A 24,145-nucleotide genomic window follows, 5' to 3' on the forward strand; every position below is an offset into this window, starting at 1 on the left:
CTATTTAAAGTAATAGGAACAATAATGATTATCTGTATATCTTGCGGTGCACCAGGCACTATTCTAAGCACGTCATATGTATTAATTCATTTAGTCCTCACAAAGTCCCTATGAGGTATATGATACTATTATCCTCATTTTAAAAATGAAGACACAGATGTGTAAGTAATGACGGGTAGATCTGAGATTCACACCCAGGCAGTCTGGCTCCAGAGTTTCATCTTGTTAATCACTCCACACACTGCCTGCCATGTCAGCAGTGTCAAGCTCAGGCTTATAACATGTATTGAGATCTCAAGGCTGTCTCTCAACTCTGTTCATAAATCAGGAACATGACCTGACATTTATGTTCCACTCCTAGCCCCATGCCTGTGTGAGCGACTATAGCAGCCATGTGAACAGAAGACCTCACCAATATTACCTGTCCTCAACTCAGCGCTAAAATAGGATAGTTTCAGTAAAAAGTCTCTTTCTCCTTTACTTTTTGTATGTTACTTTTTTCTAGAAGAAATCTTAGGTTAAAAACAATAAACTTTTACATTTATTCAAAATACTAAGTTTTTTTGGTAGCTCAGGGAAAACAGGAAAGTTCAATCCTTCCTCATACTAAGGTGCTGTGCCACAGGGCAGACTCTCCCTGATGGGTGTAACTCTTCCTGCGCCTCTCAGGCTACCCTCTCTCAAGAAATGCTTTCAGTTTCACTCTGAATAGGTAGTGGCCCAAAATGTTCTGCAGGCATACTTGATGGAAAAGACAACGTTTTATCTGGCTCAGAGAGGTAAGGCCAAGTGGGAGAAAGTGTACTGTAGAAAACACAGGGTGTATTACCAAAAAAAAATCTGAGAGAATCACAATGTAACACTGTAGTGGTATTTGGGAGAGAAAAGCATAGCTAGGAGATACCTGATTTTTCAGAAGTAAAAAAAAAAAAAGTTCTACTGATAAAGTTAAAGGCCTGTGTATCAAATCTTCACCAGCTCACAGTACATGAGAAACCAAAGTTCATCTTATGATGTTTGACAGAAGTCACACAAAGCAACTTTACTTACCTGGAGAAGTGTCCCATGAATATGGTTTTGCCGGAAACACTGGTCAGTGCAGCTGGGCAGTGTGGCCAACAGAGTTTGGATGGTATTAGGAATATGATCTATCATAACAAATGGGACCAAGGCACGAGCTGCCATTTCACGGGAGTGGTAGACAGGTGAGCGACCACACCTGGGGAGAAATAAAAACACAAGACCATTCTACAGTCATGTTCACAACCGGGACTTTGTATACACTTAACATTCTATCTAGCTTGGGTTGGAACATCCAGGGGCTGGGGGAAGATAGGAGCCGCTCCTTATTCCAAATGATGTTTTGTTTCTGCATTATTTCTACAGGTGAATTTGCTTTGATTAAAAACATCATTAGCATCCGTAATTCTTTATCATGAAGATTAAATATAGGCAGGCTTGGGAATAAGACAATAAACAGAGAGTAGCAAAAAATAACTTACTCATTAACTGTTCATTGTGTATTTATGATAAGCAAAGGCATCATGATAAATGCCATAAAAAATAAGACAGTTACCATTGTCTGTGAAGAGCCCGTACTTGGGTTGGCCAGAGGAAAAGTACATTTGAAAAAAATGACCAAAAGTACGAGACAGTGTAGGAAACGTGAGAAGCAAGTGACCTTGACATTATAACTATAGAAAATCAAAAGAAGGATGGAATTTAGGAAAGCAAGCATGATTCAAGTAGGCCAAGAAAAATCTGAAGTCATTTCAACCAGCGACAAAGTGCTATAAAGCAAGGGTAGAAATATTCAAGGTATAGGTAGATATGTCTGAATAATGCAGAGGTTCATGAATAACAGTAAAAGTTAAGGCTGAGAAGTGGGTGGGGCCACACTAGGGAGTGCCACAGATGGCATAGTACATGGTCTGAACTTATTGTTAAGAGAATAAGAGATGGACCTTCAAATCACCAAATCCTTGCCTCTAGGCTGACTCACATCCAAAGAGGAGGAATAAAAGTCCTGGACAAGTGCTATTTTGAGATTCTAGGAAGGTCATTGTAAAGTCAGGTCATTTAAAGCCTCCTGACTTTATAAACACTCAGAACCTGAAAGACCATAAACATTTTGTTGAAACTGTGCACTGTAAAGCCTTCACAGATAAGAGACTGATGATTTGAGAGGAAAGTCCAATATGTTAAGTACCAGCTTAAATAAGTTCTTGACTAGAACTGTCAAGAATTCATGATTTTTCATCCAATTAAAAAAGTAACTCAATTTATAGAAATATCTTAGACGACAAAAACAGGAAAGACCAGAAGAGGGTAGACTCTGCAGAGAAAAAGAGATGGTCTCTTGACTTTTTCAAAATTAATCAGTGTTTACAAAGGAATTACTTGGTAAGAACTAGGCCATTAGGGCCACATGGCCATGTTGGCTTAGGAAGTAGAGGGATAGGGCCCTCCTACAGCAATGTTCCTAACTCCCTAGAGGTTATTGCCAACATTTATTTTAATGTGACAACAGAAAAACAGATATAATTTCTATACAAATAGAACAGCCTGAGCAGAATTTCATCACGGTGTTGGGGGAGGTAGGGAAAGAGAAGAAAGACGTATGGAGTAAGTTTAAAAAAAAAAAAAAGTGTCATTTTTTCCCCCCTAAGGCAGTTAGGTCTGTCAGGTAGGTCCAGCAGCACACATAGTTTCAGGATGGAGAAGAAGTCACCTCACATTTCTGTGGGAAAACAGAGAGCTATGGTTACAGTAGATAGCTGGACAGTTCCCCACAACTCATCCATTTTCTCGGTTATTCTTTTTAAATGATTAAATGTTTAATCCATAATTGGTGAATACAGAAAAATATTTGCTTTGGCCTATAGGGAATGGTAGGGGTGGGAGTCAGGGAAAAGCTTCATTTGACCAAAAAAAAAAAAAAAACCTCTGAAAATGTTTTGAGATTTAATTAGCAGATGACCTCACTCAGTACAGCACAGTCATTTGCTGGAAGCTTCTCCTACGGTCTGTACCCCACCTCTCCAACACACACAACTTTGTGTTACAGTGTGTTTTATGTTACCAAAAGGACTCTTGTATATAAATGTTTCTTTTCAAATACAAATAACTCCGACATGGTTACAGATGTTTAGTTTCCAATTAGCAGTAACTGTACACTAAAGAATGCTCCTCCTTTTGCTCCTGACTTTTGTAAATGATGATTTCCCAAAGGATTCTGGCATCCATACAGGAGGAAGAATGGAAAGTGGGGAAAGTGCCAGAATTTTCTGCTTTTGGATACCCTGTGTTAGGGTAGTTTCCAAATACACACAACCAGGTTAAAAAGCAAAACAAAACCTCTCCTCAAAAAAGTAATGCAATTACCAAAAAAGAAGCCAATTCTTGAAGCGATATTTAATTAACATTCATTATAAAGCAATGGTTAAATATTATTTCAAAATCCTTTCTATTATAAATTCTTTGGATGGAAAGATTAGATCACAGACGAATTTATATAGATATATAAACACTAAGAAAAAAAATTTCTAGGTTACTGTTTTCTTACCTACTGGAGGCAAGGAGGGGTCTGACGAGAACATTTAGAACCTAGTGCTATAAGAATAGAAAATTAGAACACTTGGATTTTCATTCTGCTTTGGACACTGACTTCTGTGACTTGGACAAGTCATGGTAACCTCTCTGAGTCTCAGCACGGCTGAGAATGGTGGCAATGCTTTCTACCCAGTGGTCTGATGTGATATCTAAGAAAACATTCCAAGAGTGCACTGTGCCTGTGTCTAGTAATAGCACCAGTGTATTCAAGAATTACAGGACTGCAAGTGGCCCCAATAAGAGAATTAAGACCATGTGGTGAATTCAGCGCTGTTTTAAAAAGGTAAGACAACATGTTGATAATATGAAGGCTAAGAGGGTCTTTTTTAGGCCACCATTAAAAGTGATGAGGAAGAGTCTTAAGCCCTTCTGAAGTAAGTGGGATAGCTCCTGTCTCTCTAAGTCTCAGTTTCTTCCATAAAATGAAACAAATATACTTAAGGTCTCGAAGGTCATTTCCTCTTTTACCATTCCTTGAAAATCAATTCCTCTAATAGCCATAAGCTGCGTTCTAGGTCTGAATACTAGATCCTCCACAGAATCTGCAAGGTACGCAGACGCCAGTGTCTTGAAACCTCTAGCCCTCTCACTTCGATAAACCCTTTCCATGTTCATTTTAATTACATGTTTATTGACTGTCTACCATGTCCTTGACACTGTGTGACATGAGACATGACACATTTTTAATAGAATACTTGCACCCCACAGTTGAATAGCCCTTGACAGTTGATAAAACTCCTGTACATCAGTGATCTCTTTATTATGCAACATTCCTATAGCACAAAAGGACATTATAGACCTAAATTAACAGATGAAAAATACTATGAAGCTCAGAAAGGCTAAGTGGGCTCTCTGAGGGCTAAGTCCAGGATACGCACGCTGCGCTCAGGTCAGACTGTGATCCAGAGCTCTCTGGCTACCCCAACCTATAGCTCACACCTGGAAATCAAGGGAGCACAAAAATATCTCCTAGCTAACAAAAACATAAACTGTAATTTACACATATGTGGAAAATTTCTAAATGAGTGAGGTTTTTTTTTTTAACTTTTTAAGGATCATGAAAATATTTCAGAAACTAATGTAAACTATGGGCTCTCTCACAAGAGGAATATATTTATCAATATATACATATACACACAATTTCCCATGCAATTTCAGGTTCGTGACATACATCCAAAATCCTTGGGGTGGGGGGAGTTTCCCAGACCCAGGTGGAGAACCTCCCGTTGCTCGCTCCTTTGCACAAACCAACGACCACACAACGCGGCTGTCAGGTGTGTGCTCTCCTTCATGCGACACAGCAGCGGAGAAGAACACTGCTCACAGGGAACCACCAGCTTAGAGGGATATAAGCCTGCTCATCACAAATCTATGGTATCCGCGGAGACATACACAGCTGTAGAGTGGCACAGAAAAGGCAAGTGGGAGGCAGAGCTGAAACAACTTTCTGTAACAGATAAAAGACCTTCAAATGAGGGCAAAATACACCCTTGGACTTAAAACTTCAGGAACCAGAAGAGTTCAGAATGCAGTATCCTGGGCAAAAAAAGGACCATTCTGCTGAGATCATGCTGACCTCACCACCTTTCACAGAGTTAGGGCTAAGCCTTTCCCAAGTGTTCTCTTCTCATATCTACTCTCACAATCTGTTCTCTTCTGAAAGGTTTCAAAGGTAAGTGGCTGCACATCACCAAAACTATCTCTGCTCACCCACAGCTGTAGAGACATCTACTGAGTACCTGGCACAAGCACACACTGGGTCATGTACCAGAGAATATGAGAGAACAATCACTGCCTAGGCCACAAGGAACCTACAGTCTAGTGCAGAAGAAAAAAGAATTAGCCAATGATTCTCAGGCCCTGGGAAGTAAACACAAGCTGCTGCTGCTGCTGCTGCTGTAAGTGCAACACCTGTGTGCGTGGGGGGGGGCTGGTCTAGAAGATCATGCTCAGCTGTGCCTAAGTGGGGCGAGGCAGAGAGGACCTGGGTTGGGCAAGAAAGAAGTACTTCCTGGGCCTGAGCCTTTCCCTATGTGAACCCAAACTCCTCCTGAGGGCACCCAGACAAAAGGAAGGGAATTAAGTGACTACTGTGTGCCAGGACTGGCTCTGTGCTTTGGATACACTATCTCATTTAAATCCGACAAGCCAGAGTGACAGAGAAACTTTGTAGGCCATGTAGGGGAGGAAACTTTAAGGCTCAGCAGCATTGGGCAAGTTCCCGTAGGTCACAGGAACCAGAGGCTTCAAAGTCTCCAAATGGCTTCAGGATCCAGCCAAAATCCTCTTCCATTCTACCTCATTAACATTCCCCCAGCTCCTCCCCATTTCTGGGCCCACCTCCAGTCCTGCTTCTTACTTTTCAGGTGAGGCTGTACCATGTACAAAACAAAGGCCCCCAAACTTCTGCCAATGATGAAAAGGACCATCTACTTGCTCTAGATGTCCCTATTTAACCAAGCGGTTAGCATCTTCGGAGCTGGGCTGAATCCAAAACAGCTATGTCTGACCCTGACCCCATTCCCCCACAACATACCCCATCAAACGTCTCACTAAAGTTACTCAACAATGCCAGCCATGCCATTATGGTCTGTTTGTCCTACAGCATGGCTGTCAGCTCTTGGGAAATGGTCATCTACCGACAACCGAAAGCTGAGACCACCCTACCTTACAGGCCGTCTCTAAAGGCTGGGTGAGACACAGCAGGCTGAGGCTCTGGATTACACTCCTTTCAAAAAATCTTTCTTTCTATATATCTTTTGTTGGCAAGCCAACTGAATATTATTCTCTCTAGAATAATGTCCTTTTACTCTTGTACTCTTTATCTTCTGAACTATGCTAAGGTATTACATTTTTGTTTAGAGACAGGGTCTCACTCTGTCACTCAGGCTGGAGTTCAATGGCAAGATCATAACTGACTGAAGCCTTGGATTTCTGGGCTCCAGTGATCCTCCTACCTCAGCCTCCTGAGTAGCTGGGATTACAGTCGTATGCCACCATACCTAGTTCATTTTTTTGTTTTAAGTAGAGACAGGGTTTCATACACCTGCCTCAAGCGCTCCTCCCACTTTGGCCTCCCAGAGTGCTGGGATTATAAGCATGAACCACAGTGCCTGGCCTCTGCTAAAGTATTACCTTTTTTGGGAAACTTTACTGTACCTCCTCTGATCAGAATCAATCACTTCCTTCCCTCTGCCTACTGCAACTGCATATTGAGCTCTGCCATAGCAGGCAGTGCAGCTCACTGACCTATGCCAAAGTAGCTCTCAGGCATCATCACGTCTGCTAGACTGAAATGACTTTGAGAACAGAAACAGGATCTTCATAGTTCTTGACCACAGAGCACACAGACAGGCATTAAGAACATGCTCTGGAATCCAGCAGACCTAAGTTTACATCCGACTTCTGACACTTACTAGTGTGTGACTTTAAATGTAAACCTCCTAAATTTTTATCTTCTATAAATGGGGAAAAGGAAGAGGGCTTATTTCATAGGGCTGTTGTGAAGCTTAAATGAAATAATGCATGAAAATAAAATGCCTTGAAGACAGGCAGGTGGAATAATTTGAAAATAAACCTTTATACATATTTACAAATTGTTTGTCCTAGTGTTCTCTGTCTCAACAAATGGCTGAGGAAACAGAGCCTGGCCTGTATGAAACAGGCTCCCAGTGCTCACAAAGGCCGACCCACCTCTCTCCCCTCTAAATGAGTTGGAAAGGAGAGGAGGCTTGAGTTTCTTTGGGGCCTATTCAACTTGTTAATGTGAAACTCATTGGTTTATTCGCCTGGTACAGGGTCCAAGTCTATTTTCTGTCAACTCTACCATTATTATACCCAGACTTCTTTTTCTTTTTTGTGGGATATGGTTCATAGTCTCAAACCTTGCCTTCAGGAAAACACATACATGTACCCACATGTGCATATGCATATGGGTATGTGCGTATGCATAAAAAAGAGAAACCACAAAAAATATATATATTTTTAAAACGTCCATATCCAGTGAATTGGAAAAAGCAGATATTTCTGCATGTCCTGTAACTATTAAATATGTTTTTGTTATAAATGTGGCATTCCTGAAGCCCCCTTCCCACATTCTCAGGTGAGTTCAGTGATGGCCAAGGTTGCCACTCTCTACTTGTTCTTCCTATGCCAACATTCCATTCATCAAAGGATCTACCACCACCACCTGAACTAGTTGCTCCTTTTCCTGCAACTCAAACTGCTAGCACATAGAAGATGCACTGACTATAAGCTTGCTCTCTGCATAGCTCATGGATTTCTTTATTGAAATATATTTCTTAGAAAAGTAATGAGTTCGGGGCTTTTAAAGTTTGACTCTTTAAAATCCTTGGTTTGGGTAGCAAGGAGGAAATAAGAGTTGTAGACAGTAGCTAAGCTAAAAATTGCACATTTCCAGAGCGGATGGACATACACACAAAGTAACTTCAGATAGAATGTTTACTTTAAATATGTATCTATCGGGCCACTCAAAGCTCTCTGCAAATTAATTCAAAGCAACATGTTAAACCCTTAAAAAAAAATCTAGGAAGAAATGCCAACAATCATATGCCACAACAGAACATCTGAAAACTGTAGTGTGTGACCACTTGAGACAAGCCCAACCACAGAGTCTAAGCCTCAGAAAACAGCACGCTCTTGGGGTCACCTTCACACTGCCTCCCAATGACCCAGGCTGACGGGGCACAGACTATTCATTCCAGTGAAATATCAGCTGCTGGGAACTAGAAATCAGCCTCCGTCATCTGGGCATCCCTCCACTTGCCCCAGCAAGAAGTGCGCATGGCATTCAGTGACCTGATGGCAGAAACACTGAGTATCAGATGCAATGGCTATGGCTACCTGCATTCATACCATTCCTTTCAGTGCTAGGAAATAAGGCAAGGGTATTTTCCAACAGGGAGGGGTGAAGGTATACAATGTGGTAGTTACATTAAAAGCTCTGTAAACAATGTGCTTTAATTGTTCAGAATTAGAAATATTCTTAAATAAATGAAAAGATGCATAATTTCCGAACGTTGATTTCTGGTTACCTGCTGATCAAAATGTAGAGAATGAAAATTACATTTCATTTGAAATTTCATTAAATGTTTCATCATTTTTTGAGACAACAAAAAATATAATTTGAAACCAAAATTTTCAGATCCCAACCAAATGTTTTAGACAGCTGGGAAGGAGATTTTTCTCAGGGGCACTGAAGTGTGCTATACCTTAGCAATAATTCTTTCCTGACTCTGGGAAAAACATGGAAAAGAATTCATAGCAAAATACATACAAAGACAATGGAAGCTGTAGAAAATGTCTTTCCTAAGCAAATAAAAATAACCCCTAGACTTAGTTTGAAATGTTGGCATCATCTTCCCTCCCAGCCTACTTGAGGGGTTTCTCTCTGACCCTGTACCAATGAGCCACACTCTGGTCTACTGTTCTTCTCATGCAAGATCTAGAAAAGTATTCCAGATCTACCCTTGGGGTTCTTGGGCTGGGATGAGCTGCGTGCAAGGCAGGAGCTGGGCTGCAGCATATGCAGACTGCAAGAGCAGCACATCCGTCTCAATTGCGAAACCTTTCATGATGTTTCTGCTCTGGCTCCACAAACAACCAAGAAACGAGCACATTCAGGCAGCCACTGAGTCTTTAAAGGGGCTGAATATAATAATACTTGGCCTCTCAGCATGTCTCCTCCTTTCCTTGCACGCAGTGGATGGGTCTGAGAAATCAGTAACAGACTGGCTTTCCTTTGGTGTTGGTCACTGCTCAAAGGCCAAGTTCTCAAAGTGATTTAATACAGTTAAAACTCACGCCATTATCCTTTAGAGCAAGAGATTCCATATTTATAGTGATTGATTTTTCAGTTCACAAACAAATGAATGGTGATTTTAAGACACTACACAAAGGAACAGAGAGACTTTACCATCTTATTTTTGTAAACCCTATTAATATGTAACCCTACTACATATAGATAGGAGGTTTAGAAAGGAATGTTTTTATTGCCATTAAAAAACTTTTTTCTAGCTTTCAAATTTTCTAGAACCTAGGATAGCGCTCTATTGTCACATTAAATACATATTCTTATTCTGGTATTCAAAGCACCCTACTTCTAGCCCCAGACTGGACAAATCATAGGTGCTGAGTATATTTTTCATTGATCAATTTAACTTTTCAGGTGATTATCTCTGAAATGATATTAAAATCTTAGACAATCTAAACATCCTGTGAGTCAAGGGAATGGTCAACATACATGAATTTTATTAACTTCCCTTTTGACAAGAATCTGTTACATTTCTAAAAGATTCTGATATCCATGCTAAAAGAAGGAAGGAAAAAAGGAATTGAAGGTAAGAACATTTAATGAATGTCTGCCAGATGCCAAGCAATGTGCTAGGTACTTTAAAATATTTTCTCTTATTTTTAGTACTCAGATAAACCCTTTAAAATAAAGTACATAGTATTATATAAACATATGTGAGTTTTCACTCTAGGTAGTCTGGTGGGAACATAAAAAGAATGATGAAGTCCTAAATAAAATGTAACCACAACCAAATAAAATGCCCTGTGCCAATATTTTTGTTATTGTGATAATGAATGAGGAAACCTTTACAGGCAATTTATCCCACTAATTTCAATGGCTGGAACTTATATTTGCAGGTCTCATATATAAGGAATTGGTAGTCTAAATATGTTTCCTCCTGTTCTAACTAATGTTAAACAAAACAAAGCCTAAAGCTTTATAAAATATTATCTTTAAGGAAGACAAATTAATCACCAGGACTTTGAAGCAAGACATCCACCAAGTTGTAGCCATCAACCAACAGTTTATGAAGAACTCCACGTCAGACTGCGACAGTTCCACAAAGGCTGTGGCAGTGTCCCCTGATATCCTCCATCAGTACTGACCACCTCAGGTCAAATCACTTACCTGTCATTCAACAGTCATTCAAAGAATACTATTAATTTTGTGCTTGTCACTGTTTACAATAGCAAAGACCTGGAGCCAACCCAAATGCCCATCGATGATAGACTGGACAGGGAAAATGTGGCACATATACACCATGGAGTATTATGCAGCCATCAAAAACAATGAGTTTGTGTCCTTTGTAGGTACATGGATGAACCTGGAAACCAAACCATCATTCTCAGCACACTGACAGAAGAGCAGAAGATCAAACACCGCATGTTCTCACCCATAGGTGGGTGTTGAACAATGAGAACACATGGACAGAGGGAGGGGAGCACCACACATTGGGGTCAGTTGGGGGGAAATAGGGGAAGGATGGTGGGGGGTGGGGAGTTGGGGAGAGATAGCAAGGGGAGAGATGACAGATGTAGGTGATGGGAAAGAAGACAGCAAATCACACTGCCACGTGTGTACCTATGCAACAATCTTGCATGTTCTTCTTATGTACCCCCAAACCTAAAATGCAATAAAATGGAAAAAAAAATCAAATAAAAAAAAATTTTTGTGCTCGCATCAGCAGCACATATACTAAAATTGGAACAATACCGAGATTAGCATGGCCCCTGCGCAAAGCATAGTATTTATTTAAAGACAAATTTGAAATGCCCAAATAAAAATCTTCAGCATTTCTAATGACAAGAAAAGACACATACATGTCAGCACATTGGCAGAATCTTCATGGGCTTAGGAAAAAATATACAGTCATCAGCTTTAAGTGACTTTTTTGGTGAAGTGAAACCTATTGTAAAGCAGAAGCACTTACACGGTTTCCTTCGTGTCTCTTACGAAAGGCTACTTTTAAGATATCTTCAAATTAAAATATTAGTATCTAACAATGTGGCCACAGCAAGTTACATAATGTCCTTTCACATCCTCATCCGTAAAAGTCTGTAAGAATAAGTGACCTCTAAAGTCACCTTCAATAACAAAATTCAGTAATGGATGTTTAAACATTCCAGGCAGATAGCTATCTTTTTTTATTTTAAAATATCATTATGACCTCTCTTAACTTGCTCCATTGCTTAATCTCGTAATATTAATGCTAATAATAAAAGTTTTATGTCTAACACTAACCGTACTCAGTCTTTCTATAGTTGGAGCCAATTTTCTCTAGTTTGAGCCTCCGTGGAGTTGCAGACAAATGACCAGTGTTTTCTACACACAGGAAAACTCTTCATTAATAATACTGGAATCCAGTCGTTAACGCACCCTTTACTCTTTTTTTACCGGAATCCCGTCATTAACGCACACCTCCAACTCCTTTCATCATGTAGAACCTCTTCTCTAGAATCTCACTAATTATTTTGCATCTACAGAGGGTTAACTGAATCTTTCCAATGCCATCAGCTAAAACAATGATTGGTGCTACTGCTATATGAGAGAAATTTGAGGATTTCTTTTAATTTGATTGGTTTGCAGAGACTGCAATTTGTTTTTGCTAAAGCTAATTAATGCCCCTGAATGACCCTCCTCATGTTTCACAGCAACACTTCATAAAACCAGAAAGAATGAGTTTTAAAAATAATAAAGTACAAGGAAAGTTTTGAAAAATTCCCAAAAATTGGTTTTTTGGCCTGGAAAAATGACACAAAAGAGCAACCGATATTGAGATATTAGCAATAGACTCATTCAAGGTATTTTTTCTCAAATGAAAACTGCAATTAGGTAAGTTGAGTCATATTTCAGCATGCCTACAGTATCCCAAACAGAATATTGTCAGTCAGTTTTTAAATACCCCCTGAGAAAGTCTGACATCCTCCTTTGGTTATCCCAGTGCCCATGTTTACACTGCCAGTCAAAAAAATACTTCCTTAAGTATAATTATACTTTTTCTTGCTGCAATTTAATTTTTCTGGTGCCACATGCCAGGGAAAGAAAGAAATCTATGTCTAAAAGACTTGTCTCCAAAATATATTTGGAATAAGAAGAAAACAAAGCCAGGCATGGTGGCTCACACTCGTAATCCCAGCACTTTGGAAGATCAAGGCAGCAGGGCTGCTTGAGGCCAGGAGTTTGAGACCAGCCTGGGCCAGCCTGGGCAAAGTGGCTGTCTCTACAAAAAAATAATAATATGGTGGAATATACTTGTAGTCCTAGCTACTCAGGTGGCTGAGGCAGCAGGATCACTTGAGTCTAGGAGGTTAAGGATACAGCAAGCTGTGACTGTACCACTGTACTCCAGCCAGGGTGGCAGATCAAGACCTCATCTCCTAATTGGAAAAAAAAAAAAAAAAAAAAAAAAAAGGGATGGGGAGGGGGGAAGGAGAGAGCAAACAACCTTACAGAAAAATTGGGCTTCAAACAGACACTTCAGCAAAGAAGATATATGAATGCCAAATACATGTAAAGATGCTCAACATCCTTAGTCATTAGTGAAGTTTAAAACCACAGTGAGATAGTACTATATACTCACTAGAAAGGCTAAAGTTAAAAAGACTGAGCATACCAAGTGTTGGCTAGGATATGGAACAACTAGAATTCTCATACTCTACTAATGGGAATGTATAATCACTTGGGAAAAACAAATTGACAGTTTCTTAAAAAGTTAAAAATATACCTATCATTCACCTCACCTGCTCAATTCCTGTGTATTTACACTAGAGAAATGAAAGCCTAAGTCCATAGAAAGACTTGTGCATGAAGGTTCCTAGCAACTTATTTGTTGCTAGTTGATGGACACAACACAAATGTCATTCAACAGGTAAGTACACAAACAAATTGCGGTATATCCATACAATGTAATACTGTTTGGCAATAAAAAGAAACAAGCTATGGATACACATAATGACATGGCTGAATCTCAAAATAATTATACTAAGTAAAAAAGCCAGACAAAATAGAATGCATCCTGTAAGATTCCATTTACATAAAATTCTAGGAAATGCAAATTAATCTACAGTGACAGAACATACAACCACCATTGCCAGGGAAGTTGGGGAGGGAAGGTTGGGTAAGGATTACAATGGGTGATGGTTAGGCTCATTATCATGACAGTGATGACGGTTTTATGGGTATATAAAAATATCAAATTGTGTACTTTAAACATGTGCAGTTTATTTTACATCAATTATACACCAATAAAGTTGTTTTTAAAAGAATAACCTTTCATATACATTAGAAAAGTTATTATACATCCGTCTTGTTTTCTTAGCCTCCAGCTCCAACTCCAAAACATCTCAAGTCTTCTCTTCCTCAGATTAAACAAGCCCAGCTATTTCTTTTAAACTTTTACGAGAATTAATGTATCCTTGCGCTCTTTTAAAAAGTAAAATCAATAAACACTTAAATCCTAATAATTAATCACACAAGAATTAAAAAACAAAAAAAATTTTTTAGGACAATGTTCTGAATCTTTCACATGTTCTAGACAGGCTCGGAGAAGTTAACTGGCTTGCCCAAGCTCACAAAGGGAATAAATACAGAAGCTGGGATACAAAGTCTGTCTCACTCTAGAGCTTATGCTAGTCCCAAAAACGAGTGTTTTCCATCTCTGATATTTTTACCACCATAAAAATGAACAACAGCAGCACATACTAAAAGAAATTCAATTTTATTCATTTTAAGTATAACTGACAATTCCAACTATTCAACCAAGTGATGCCAAATTGTTGGGTCAGCTTTAATAAACTCACTTGCTGTTTTTAGCGGTATGATTTTGCAGTGGTTATTAAGGTAAAAGATTCCCCTCTCCCCATCCTGATTTGATTAAACCTGCTTTCTAATATTTTGAACAGCCTTTTAATTTGCTTACTCCATCATGAAAAGATAATTTTCAACTCATACCAGTTTTAGTTACCCTAAATTCTGACAAACAGAAGCGAAATCAGTGGACTAATCTCTAATATATTCCAAACGAATGCACAATGGAGAGTACTGTGCAAAGTTTAAAGATGAAACAAAACTGATTACACACACCTATACCCTGCCGCTAATGAAAAATATACTAGTGTTACAAGTATACAATTTCAATGGTGGTGGTATCTTTGTTCAGAAGCACGGTATATTACTATATAGCTGAAGCCCTCTAGCATTTAATTAGGTTACTAATTAGGAGAATCACATTACCTTCAAGTCTTTCCCTGGATGTGACCAAGGCTTAGTATATTAATTTCATGGTGATTGTATTTTAAGATGGGAAACATGTCAATAAAGAATACTGGTTACTCCTTCAAAGTGTCCAGGTGATGAGATCTCAGCTGTGGCAGAGTTTGAGACATTAACTAGAAGAAAATACTGCTAATCCCCACTGCCAATTTTGATGATCTGGAGATATTTTATGTTGCATTTTAAGCATAAGTATCATTCAAAGTCTTCACAGGGGGTATACAAATGAATATAAAAGGAAGAAAATAAAGTGATATTCTTTATTTCCGTTTGAACTCAATCAGTTAACAAATTTAGCCTCAATTCAGTATCATCTTACTCCCCAGCTTTCCTCCTTGCCTATCAAAATAATAATAATACTAATAAAGTCAGTGCAAATTGTATGAGTCACTCTTCAGTCATGCCAAGGCCATAACCTTCAACCCAAGATTAAAAATAAAGTGCTATGTGTGAAATTCAATAGTGTTTAAGTTTTGGGTGCTAAAATCTAATAAATATAGCATTTCAAAAGAAATTAAACAATCTGGATCACCTCTGTTCATTTTCATGATTTCATCAGCATATTTCTATGGCTTTGACTACATTTGCTAGTATTCAGATCCTGGGTAAACTAGTGGAATTTGGCATCTCTTAGTTTATAATCTGTAACACCAGCTCGTACAAGTCACAGGAAAGTTCTCCACTCCCCGATATACTTCAAAGCATTTCATTTATTATTCAAATGGTTCTTCTGACAAAAACATTAGTCAAGAAGAAAGTAAAGAAATCTTATTTTTTAAAAGACACACCTTCCACACCAGACTGCTATAACTAACCATGCTATTCTTGGCAAAGTCTTTATTTCCTAAAGAATACATTTAATTCCAATTTTTCTTACCTCTAGAAGGTCAGGGCTTGTTTTTACTTGTTTACATTCAAAGTGAGCTTTTATGTATTTGAAGTTTACCTTAACTTCTTCCTAAGTTCCTATATTTTCTAGACTTTTATAAAGAAAATACTAAATTTAAATATGTGAAAAGTATTGAAATCATAATGAACACCTCACAACTACCTTTAAATGATGACAGGAATGAGTGCATGAGTTCATGTATACACACTTACAGGGAAAAAAAGAGACATCTTTTAGTCAGAGTTCTGAGTTTATGGCATTTGGGGTTAGCCATAAAAACCGCTTCATGATTTGAAATAGTGTTATTTTTCTTTCTTTCTCTCTGTCCCCTCTTCTCTTCTTTCTATCCTAAAAATTCATACTGTAGCTATCTAATAGGGCTATTTTCTTTATTTTCCCCTTCCCCTTCTCTTCTTTCTTTCTATCCTAAAATTCATACTGTGGCTATGTCACCAGGTCACACGTTTGCAGGATCTGAGAAGTTTCTTGGCTTAATGAGAAAAACACAACAGTCTAGTCCTAAAACCCCACCGCCCCCACCGCCCCATTACCAGTGAGGCTAGGAGGGCTGGCTGAATCGTAAGTCAGCAGTCTTAAAGATGGGTTGGGTTTTAGACAGAATCTAATATAGCAGCATAAGGTGAGATACAAATTGAATATGGACAAGAAAGATATGCTTGGCTACTTTAATAGCTGCCAGATACCACGATGGGGTTATCTTACCTAATACTACATTTCTAGTCGTGGACCATTTCAATGCCACTATTTCAGAATCAAAGCCTTAGGCACTACTATTTCAGCCATCAAGAGGCCCACTCCCACTTATTTTGGTTCATTTGTGGAAGGAGAGTGGCTATCATGGTTCAGAGTCAATCACTTTCAAGATAGAAAGGGCTTTTTTCCAATCCCAAACTTCCTAGTATGTTCATATGATGGTGGAATGGTCTCTTCGTCTTGTTTAGTAAGGTATTTGGTACCTTACTGAAGTCCCACAGTCCCACAGTTCTTAAATGGATACATAATGCTTTATATGCAACAGCAGTCCCATTCAAAATAATGTGGGTCATGCAGCCCACCCATATGGTATAGTTGCCTCTCAGAATCCTAAAAGGATTGGTTCTAGGACTTGTGAGATGCTGAAGTCCATCACGTAAACTATGCACAGTATTTGCATATAACTTATGTATATCCTCTGGTACACCTTAAATAATCTCTAGAATACTTATAATACCTAATATAAATGTTACATAAGTTGTTATAGTGTATTGTTTTTAAATTAGCATTGTATTTTATTGTTGTGTTTTTATCTTTTCTCTGAATGCTTTCTGATCTACAGTTGGTTGAATCCATAAATGATTGGATGAGGGCCAACTGTATTTCCAACTGTGACTGAAGTACTGGAGCTGTCAGGAAGCAAGTAATAATTATTTTTGTTGTGGTAAAGCACACATAACATAAAATTTACCATTCTGACCATTTTTAAGTGTACGGTTCAGTGACATCAAGTACACTTATTAAGTAGTTTTATTTTAGATTCCACTGGATGCTGGCCTTGATACATGGATATCTAGTCATTCATTGGTTGATACTCATGGCTTCACAGAGATAAATGTCATTCTATTTCCAGGTAACCTCTTGGCTAGGTATTTGAAGTCAGAGTTCATCCAACATACTATAGTTTGTATGCTTGAGGTGAGGAGTGAACTACCAAAATGAAGCATTTGTCTACTTCCTTCCAGATGAAAGATAGAAACTTTGATCTTCTCTCCCCTGCTATTAAACCTTTCAGAAAATAAGGAACCCACTATTCCTTGAGCTTTGGGATTTTTACAAACTTCAGACTGCAGTTCAGAACACAGACTAGAAACTGTCCAAGGAAAACATGCCCCAAATGAACAGGATATAAACAAAACTATAACCAGGTAATTAATGGTAGGGACTTGACTCCCCTCACTGCTTCTCTGATAACAATCTGGCATTTTATCAGTAGGGTCTTTTATCTGGAAGGATTCACTGTGTTCTGCTGCTTGGAACTATTCTGGGAGGGAACAAAGACAGCTTTCATCTTAAGAAGGAAATGGAACTACATCTAGAAGGGGTAAGAAAGAGTCAAAGCCGTTTAAGAAAAAAAAGAAAAAAAACACTCCAAGTCTTCCCCTGTCAGAAAGGAGAGGTAAATGGAAAATAGGATGCCCTGTTTCACTGAAAACACAAAAGCAAATTCCAATGGGAAAGAAATCACTGCAGTCTTCCAAAGGTGGCAACTTGCTTTCTCCCTTTGTTTCGAGTTCTACATCTTCTCCCCAATTGTATTCTATTTATCTTCCTGTCAAAACCAGAGAAACTTAAACTAATTCATGCTATGGTATAAATGATTACTAATAACTTTAAGTAATTTATGTCCCACTGAGCTGTTCCTTTTAGAAGGGATCAAAACCATATACTAAAAGAATGAAAATCTCCAAGGTTTAGCTCACAATGGAGGAGGCATCTGAGAAAATTCAGTGGGCAGAGGGCACTGCTTATGCCCTGTCAGATCATTTAATATCTGACCTCTAGGTTTCAATTATCCTAGGGGTAAAGCTGGTCTGCGTCAGTGGCTACAGTGGAGTCAGATCTGGCCCTTCCTGTGGCTTCATTCCTAGGGAAAAGGGGACTGTTGATGGGAGTGTGCATCCGTTATACAGAAGGTGCTCCCTTTATTCTCTCTCCAAACATGGGCACTCCACTCAGACCTCATGACAGTGTCATGGACTGGTTATGGAAGGACTCAGGAAAAAACTGGAATTTAAATTCTTCATGCTGCTTAGAACCCAGGACTATTTATCCAAGGTTGGGCCAGGGTGGCCGGTCAATTCCAAAATCTACAGCCTGGGGCTTCTGTGCCAGATCACGGATTGCCCAGCAACAATAGTTCTCTTCTGTCAGGCTGTAGAGCCCCCGAGGTTTATATCCAGGGCCCTCGTGACACTTCACAGTGGGTCAGGCAAGGAGGAGGGCACAGGGAAGCTGCTCTGCTGGCTAGTTTTCAACAGGCAATTCTATAGGGACACGGCATTCTAAAGCTGCTACTTTAGTGACGTGTTCAACCATGCAGCAGAATGCAAATCTCTCCCTAGTCTTTTAAAGTTTTTCCTAAGTCCAGTTATCATTCTGGCTACAAATTAAGTTCTAATGCCTTAAATCATGAAGAAAAAAAGGGTGGGTGGGGGGATAATAAATGATGGAATTATATTAATTATATGACCCTGAAGCTTAACTAGAAAAAAGAATTATATTTTTAAAGTTTCTTTTCAGTAGACTTATGCAGATAATAATTGGTATTAAATCAAGTTTTACTTTTCATTTTATCCAAACCAGAAAGCAGCTGAGCCTTAAACTCTAGTTTTACGGCAAAGGCATCTTTCTGGGGAAAAAAATGAACAAACATTCAAGCAAGAAACAGACAAATGCTGCTCACACATCACCCAAAAAGATGGATTAGTTTCTGAAAATATTTTCTGCCCATTGCCTTGTAAATTCTTTTCTCATCTGTGCTGACATAACCTTCAGTAACAATTCAACTTTTCCTTGGCTACCTAGATATATTTCCGCAGTTTCTACTAAAACAGATGGTTCTTTCCTGTATGATGATGATAACTGAAAGGGAGCAGGCTTATTTCCACAGGAGCCTGTATACTTCATACAAATCTGTATTTTGTTAATGCTCTGGACACTGTAGAGACTGAACAGAAAGAATCTCATTAATGTGGGCACACCTAAATTTGGTTTTGTGATTTTTCAGACTGAGGCTGAACTACAGCCTACTGTAGGACTGAGAGTTTTCATCTAAAGTAGACAAAAATGTGGCCTCTCTTGGGGCCTCGGGGTCAGGGCACAAATGTCTCAGATCAGGAATTTTCCCTCGTGCAAAAAAACCCCAGGGGACACGTCTCATCCTCTATGTACCCTTCACACAGGTTTTGGCTGGTAATCTTTGGATGATAACGAAAAGTGGGAAGTAGGACTGTGTACATAAAAAACATAAAACAGATCAATGAAGGGGGATGTGAACCCACTTCAGTGGCCTTGGAGTACAGACGATCAACTAACACCTTAACCAGGTGCTATTGTTATTTACCCACTAAAGCAGTTTCCTAAAGTTACTATGTGCAATCTGAAGTAATAAAACCTTCCATTCACACTATTCAGTAATTTAAACACTTCACAGATTTAGATTTCCTATTTTTTTTTTTTAAAAAGATGGGGTTTCACCATAATGGACAGGCTGGTCTTGAACTCCTGACCTCAGGTGATTCACCCACCTCGGCCTCCCAAAGTGCTAGGATTACAGGCGTGAGCCACCGCGCCCGGCCTTAGATTTCCTTTTTTTCCAAATCAGTTTATAATTACTACATAAGAAAACACTGGCAGTTTAAAAAATTTTCAACATGAATTGATATGCTCATGACTGTTTTCTTTCTAAGAGAGTAAAAAGAGAAACCATCAAGTTACTATATGTGAAAGTACATTGTAAGCTTAAATTCTTATGTAAACATTTGCTACTATCGTTTTTTTTTTTTCTAGCAATTCTAAAGATTTTCAAAATTATGTAAAGCAGTGGAAATTTAAGATGACATACTAAAGGCAGAAAGCAGTTTCTACAAGTTTAAAAATTATGCATAAATAGCAACCCACAAATAATCTCATTAAGATTTTATGCTTCTTAGCCTCAAGCCACATTCTCTCTTTACTAAGACACTTGTAACTGTGCAATGAACCATGATTTCCTATAATAAGGAAAATTTCTTTTGTAAGAAATTCTCAGTGTTTCTCAAGAATCTCAAAACTTCAGTTGAGCCAGTTTTATTTAGCAACCTGTCACAACCACTTAAGCTTTACTGCAAGTTTTTCTTCCTTTTCTCCTGATTTCAGATTAGAAAATGAGACTACTACCAATGAAATGCCCAAGGAGGGAAATCTCAAGAAAGCAAAGCAAGTCCAGATGTTTGTTAGCTAAAGCTGCAGGTTAATTTTGGCATGCTGAGAACTACCTTGTCACACTTCACAGATACAGCATCATAAACACATGAGCAGAAGCAAGTATTACCATGTTAAGAGCTAGAATAGCTAAAGCAGTCGCTAACAGCATGGGCTCTAGAGCCAGACTGCTTAGGTTCAAAACCACACCTTGTCCCTAACTAGCAGTATGAGGTAGGTAGGGTACATTTCTAAAGTTCCTACTTCTCAACATTCTCCCGCTCTGTGGAATGGCATAATAACGGCAATGATCTGATGGTGTTGGCATCATGATTAAAAGAGTTAATATGTGTAAAATCCTAAAATATTGCCTGGCTCATAGTAAACATTTACTAATTATTATTATTTATCACTAACCAGGATGGAAAAAGTAAGAGCAAAAAAGATAGAGATTAGAAGCCTCATGGCTGGGTATGGTGGCTCATGCCTATAATCCCAGCACTTTGGGAGGCCGAGGTGGGTGGATCACCTGAGGTTGGGAGTTTGAGACCAGCCTGACCAACATGGAGAAACCCTGTCTCTACTAAAAATACAAAATTAGCTGGGCGTGGTGGTGCATGCCTGTAATCCCAGCTACTTGGGAGGCTGAGGCAGGAGAACTGCTTGAACCCAGGAGGCAGAGGTTGCGGTAAGCCAAGATCACGCCATGGCACTCCGGCCTGGGCAACAAGAGTGAAACTCCATCTCAAAAAAAAAAAGAAGCATCAAAAAGGATACCTCATTATGCCAAAAACCTTATCTGTCTGATTCACCACTGTATTTCTAGTGCCTGACACATAATTGTTTTCAATAAATATCTGTTGAGTGAATGAATAAATGAATTCACCCTGACTCCCAAGTCACTTTCTGACTGTGGGCATATTACGTCTACTATCTCTGGGCCTTGGCTTTTCCACCTCCAAAGAAAGGTACCAGTACCTACTAATTGCTACCTCAAACTGATGATAATCAACATAAGCAAAGCAGATCACTTCAAACTTACTGGAGGGCTTTTGGAAGTCAGTGATTTTTTTTAAAAAATGTGCCTTTGTTACTGGGTATGCATGACCACAGTCATTGACAGTGGGAGGAACCTCTGTGACATCCTGAGTCCTGATTCTGATATGCTTCCCTTCAAGAAGCCCCTGACTGCAACTAGCCAGGTAGAGCATGATGTCAGACATTGTACTGGGCCCGAAAAGAAGGCTGCTCAAACCTCAGTGTGCAGACGTAATTGAAATTCTCGATTTTGGGAGTGTCTGTGGGACATGCAGAAGGAGCTGTCCAATAGAAAGTTGAACTTATGATTCTATGTGAGTTCTAGATCAAGGACTAGATAAGTGTAGGTCAGTGGCAACCCCAGAGAGAACATGCAAAGTGAAAACGAAAAGGTCTGAGGGAAGGACAAACAGGTGCACCAACGTTTGAGAGGCAGCAGGAGGAAGGGGGCTCTCCAAGGAGAGAAAGAAACAACAGCCAGAGAAGCCACAGAAGAAAGAGCTCAAGAAGAAAGGACTCTGCAATAGCGTCAAACTCCCGAGAAAAAGCAGAAATGATAAGGAGTGAAAAGCAACCAGTGGCTTTTTTAACAAGGAGGTCACTCCTATTTTACCTTTGTTGGTGCAGTTTAGTGAGGCGGTAGATGAAGCAGCCAGGCTGCGTGCGTTAAGGAATAAATGGGAGGGGAGAAGTGGAGACTAAACACAGACCACTTTTTCCAAGAGTCTGGCTATAAAACAAAGGAGAGGGCTGTGGGTAGGTACAGTGGGTTTCTCCATGGAGAGAGCTCACACCTGATGGCCTCCATATCTTCTCTTGCAAACGAGAGGTGATAAGAGTAGGGGTGCTGGGTTGGGCAAGGGCACAAAGTAGGCCCTCAGTAAACAGACTTAATGGAAGGATGAACTGGTGATGAAGAGTGATCACAATCTAAAGTGACAGTCAAGAATAAATGGTGAAGAGATGTCTGTAACTGGCTGGGAGGAAGGCAAGATAAGCAGTCAAGGCTCTCAATGTTCAAAGTGAGTGACAAAATAAGACAGGAAGGAAAAAGTAAAAGGACGTGAGGGTGAAGGTGTCCTGAGCAGCTGATGTAACGTATGAAGCTTGTTTTTACTAGAAGATTAGAAATAGATGGGTGAGGGCCAAGGCCCAGAGGGAAAGGGAAAAACTGTTCCAGTCAGGGAAAGATAACCGCAACATGCTATGTCATTATTTTTCCTTGTCCCTATTTGAAGCCTTCTATAATTTATCTTTAACTTCTTACTCTATTTCTCAATTCTTATTTTCTTCTGGAGGAAAAAATATATTTTTGATCTAAAATGTTCCCTACTGTGTAGGATGACTGCTTATTAGTCAGCATTTTGGGCTTGGTAATCTGAAATCCTTTAACTTGGCGTTAAAAATCCTTGCTGAGTACCTTCACTACAATTTTTGAGAAACAATTTAAGAACAGGGAAATAAAAGCTTTGTATGGAAAAACACTGTTAAGACATTTTAAAATGTTAAATATTACTAAATTTAAATTTTTTCCTACTACAATTTCTTCACTTCCACAAGACTTAAATGCAACACTCAGGACAAATACTGTTCTTTCTTAAAGTTACCAAAGATGCACCATCAATGGTTTCTCCTGTTAAACAGCAAACTATTTATTTTGTGAATTTCCTGGGTCACCCCTGGTTCAAGTGGAAGCAAAGCTCTTTATGATGCCCTCCAAGTTATGAATCATAAAATTCTCGATCACAATCTTCCCTTGTTGGATCCCCCTGACTTCACTCCTCTCACATGACTTGTTAATCACCACAGGTGATTTTTAAAAGTCCCTGAGATGGCAGGCTGAACTCCCACATTTTTTCCTGCCTTACTACTTGGGAAAGCCTCCTGGATTTCTCCACCCACTGATGCTCTTCCCCTTGTTTGTAGGCCTCAATCCTTAGTGTATATTAATATACATGATGTCAGGTTCACAAGCATGTATTTTATGCTATTAGCTAGACGGTAAGTTCTTTAAGCATAAAGACCTTTTTCTTTACTCTGCATCTTACCCAAGACCCTAACACTAGAGCTAGGTACACAATGAATGTTTAACAAATACTTGGTTCATCAATTAACTGATTAGATTCTAACTTCTAGTGTGAATGGCAGCAATAGACCATAGATTATCATCATTGTCAGAAATTTCACCTAAGAATGGGACTGTGTGCAGATCAGATCACTCGTTCTAACATGACCTGAACTGGCCTGTTGGTATAATAGATAACATTTAAGAAAAGCTGGTCCCTACAAGTTCTGTTTTTCTAGTTTGCTTTGTCAATGCATTTCATAAGAGGTGAATTCCTCATTCCTTTTGCTCAAAAACATATTTAGAAAATGATTTTAAAGAGATCTGGCACCAGAAATGAAGTTGGCCAGGCCCCTATCTAGGAACTAACAGATAAAAATTGGTGACAGATGACAAAGTATCTTTTTATGCCAAAACTATTTGCAAAAAAAACACACAAAATACAAAACATAATTCTATGCTACATGTTAAACCTCAGCTATCGCTGGGTAGAATTCAG

The 24,145-nt window shown here is 39.1% G+C and overlaps 1 protein-coding gene and 1 non-coding gene across 7 annotated transcripts in view; one reads left to right on the top strand and one right to left on the bottom strand.

The window, feature by feature from the left end:
• The window catches only part of THADA (THADA armadillo repeat containing), a 362,400-nt gene that overhangs the window by 169,910 nt on the left and 168,345 nt on the right, over positions 1–24,145 (bottom strand). For all 6 annotated transcript variants that reach the window (XM_032239429.1, XM_032239424.1, XM_032239426.1 and 3 more), the window contains one exon: positions 1,051–1,219. In XM_032239429.1, coding sequence (XP_032095320.1) covers positions 1,051–1,219 — 169 coding nt within the window. The remainder of the gene's footprint in view (positions 1–1,050; positions 1,220–24,145) is intronic.
• On the top strand, positions 11,096–11,199 carry LOC116524349. The gene has a single exon (XR_004257292.1). It is a non-coding gene; the product is annotated as a U6 spliceosomal RNA (small nuclear RNA).

The sequence above is a fragment of the Sapajus apella genome, unplaced genomic scaffold (assembly GCF_009761245.1).
Source record: "Sapajus apella isolate SASKATOON/1434 unplaced genomic scaffold, GSC_monkey_1.0 scaffold44, whole genome shotgun sequence".
NCBI lineage: Eukaryota > Metazoa > Chordata > Mammalia > Primates > Cebidae > Sapajus > Sapajus apella.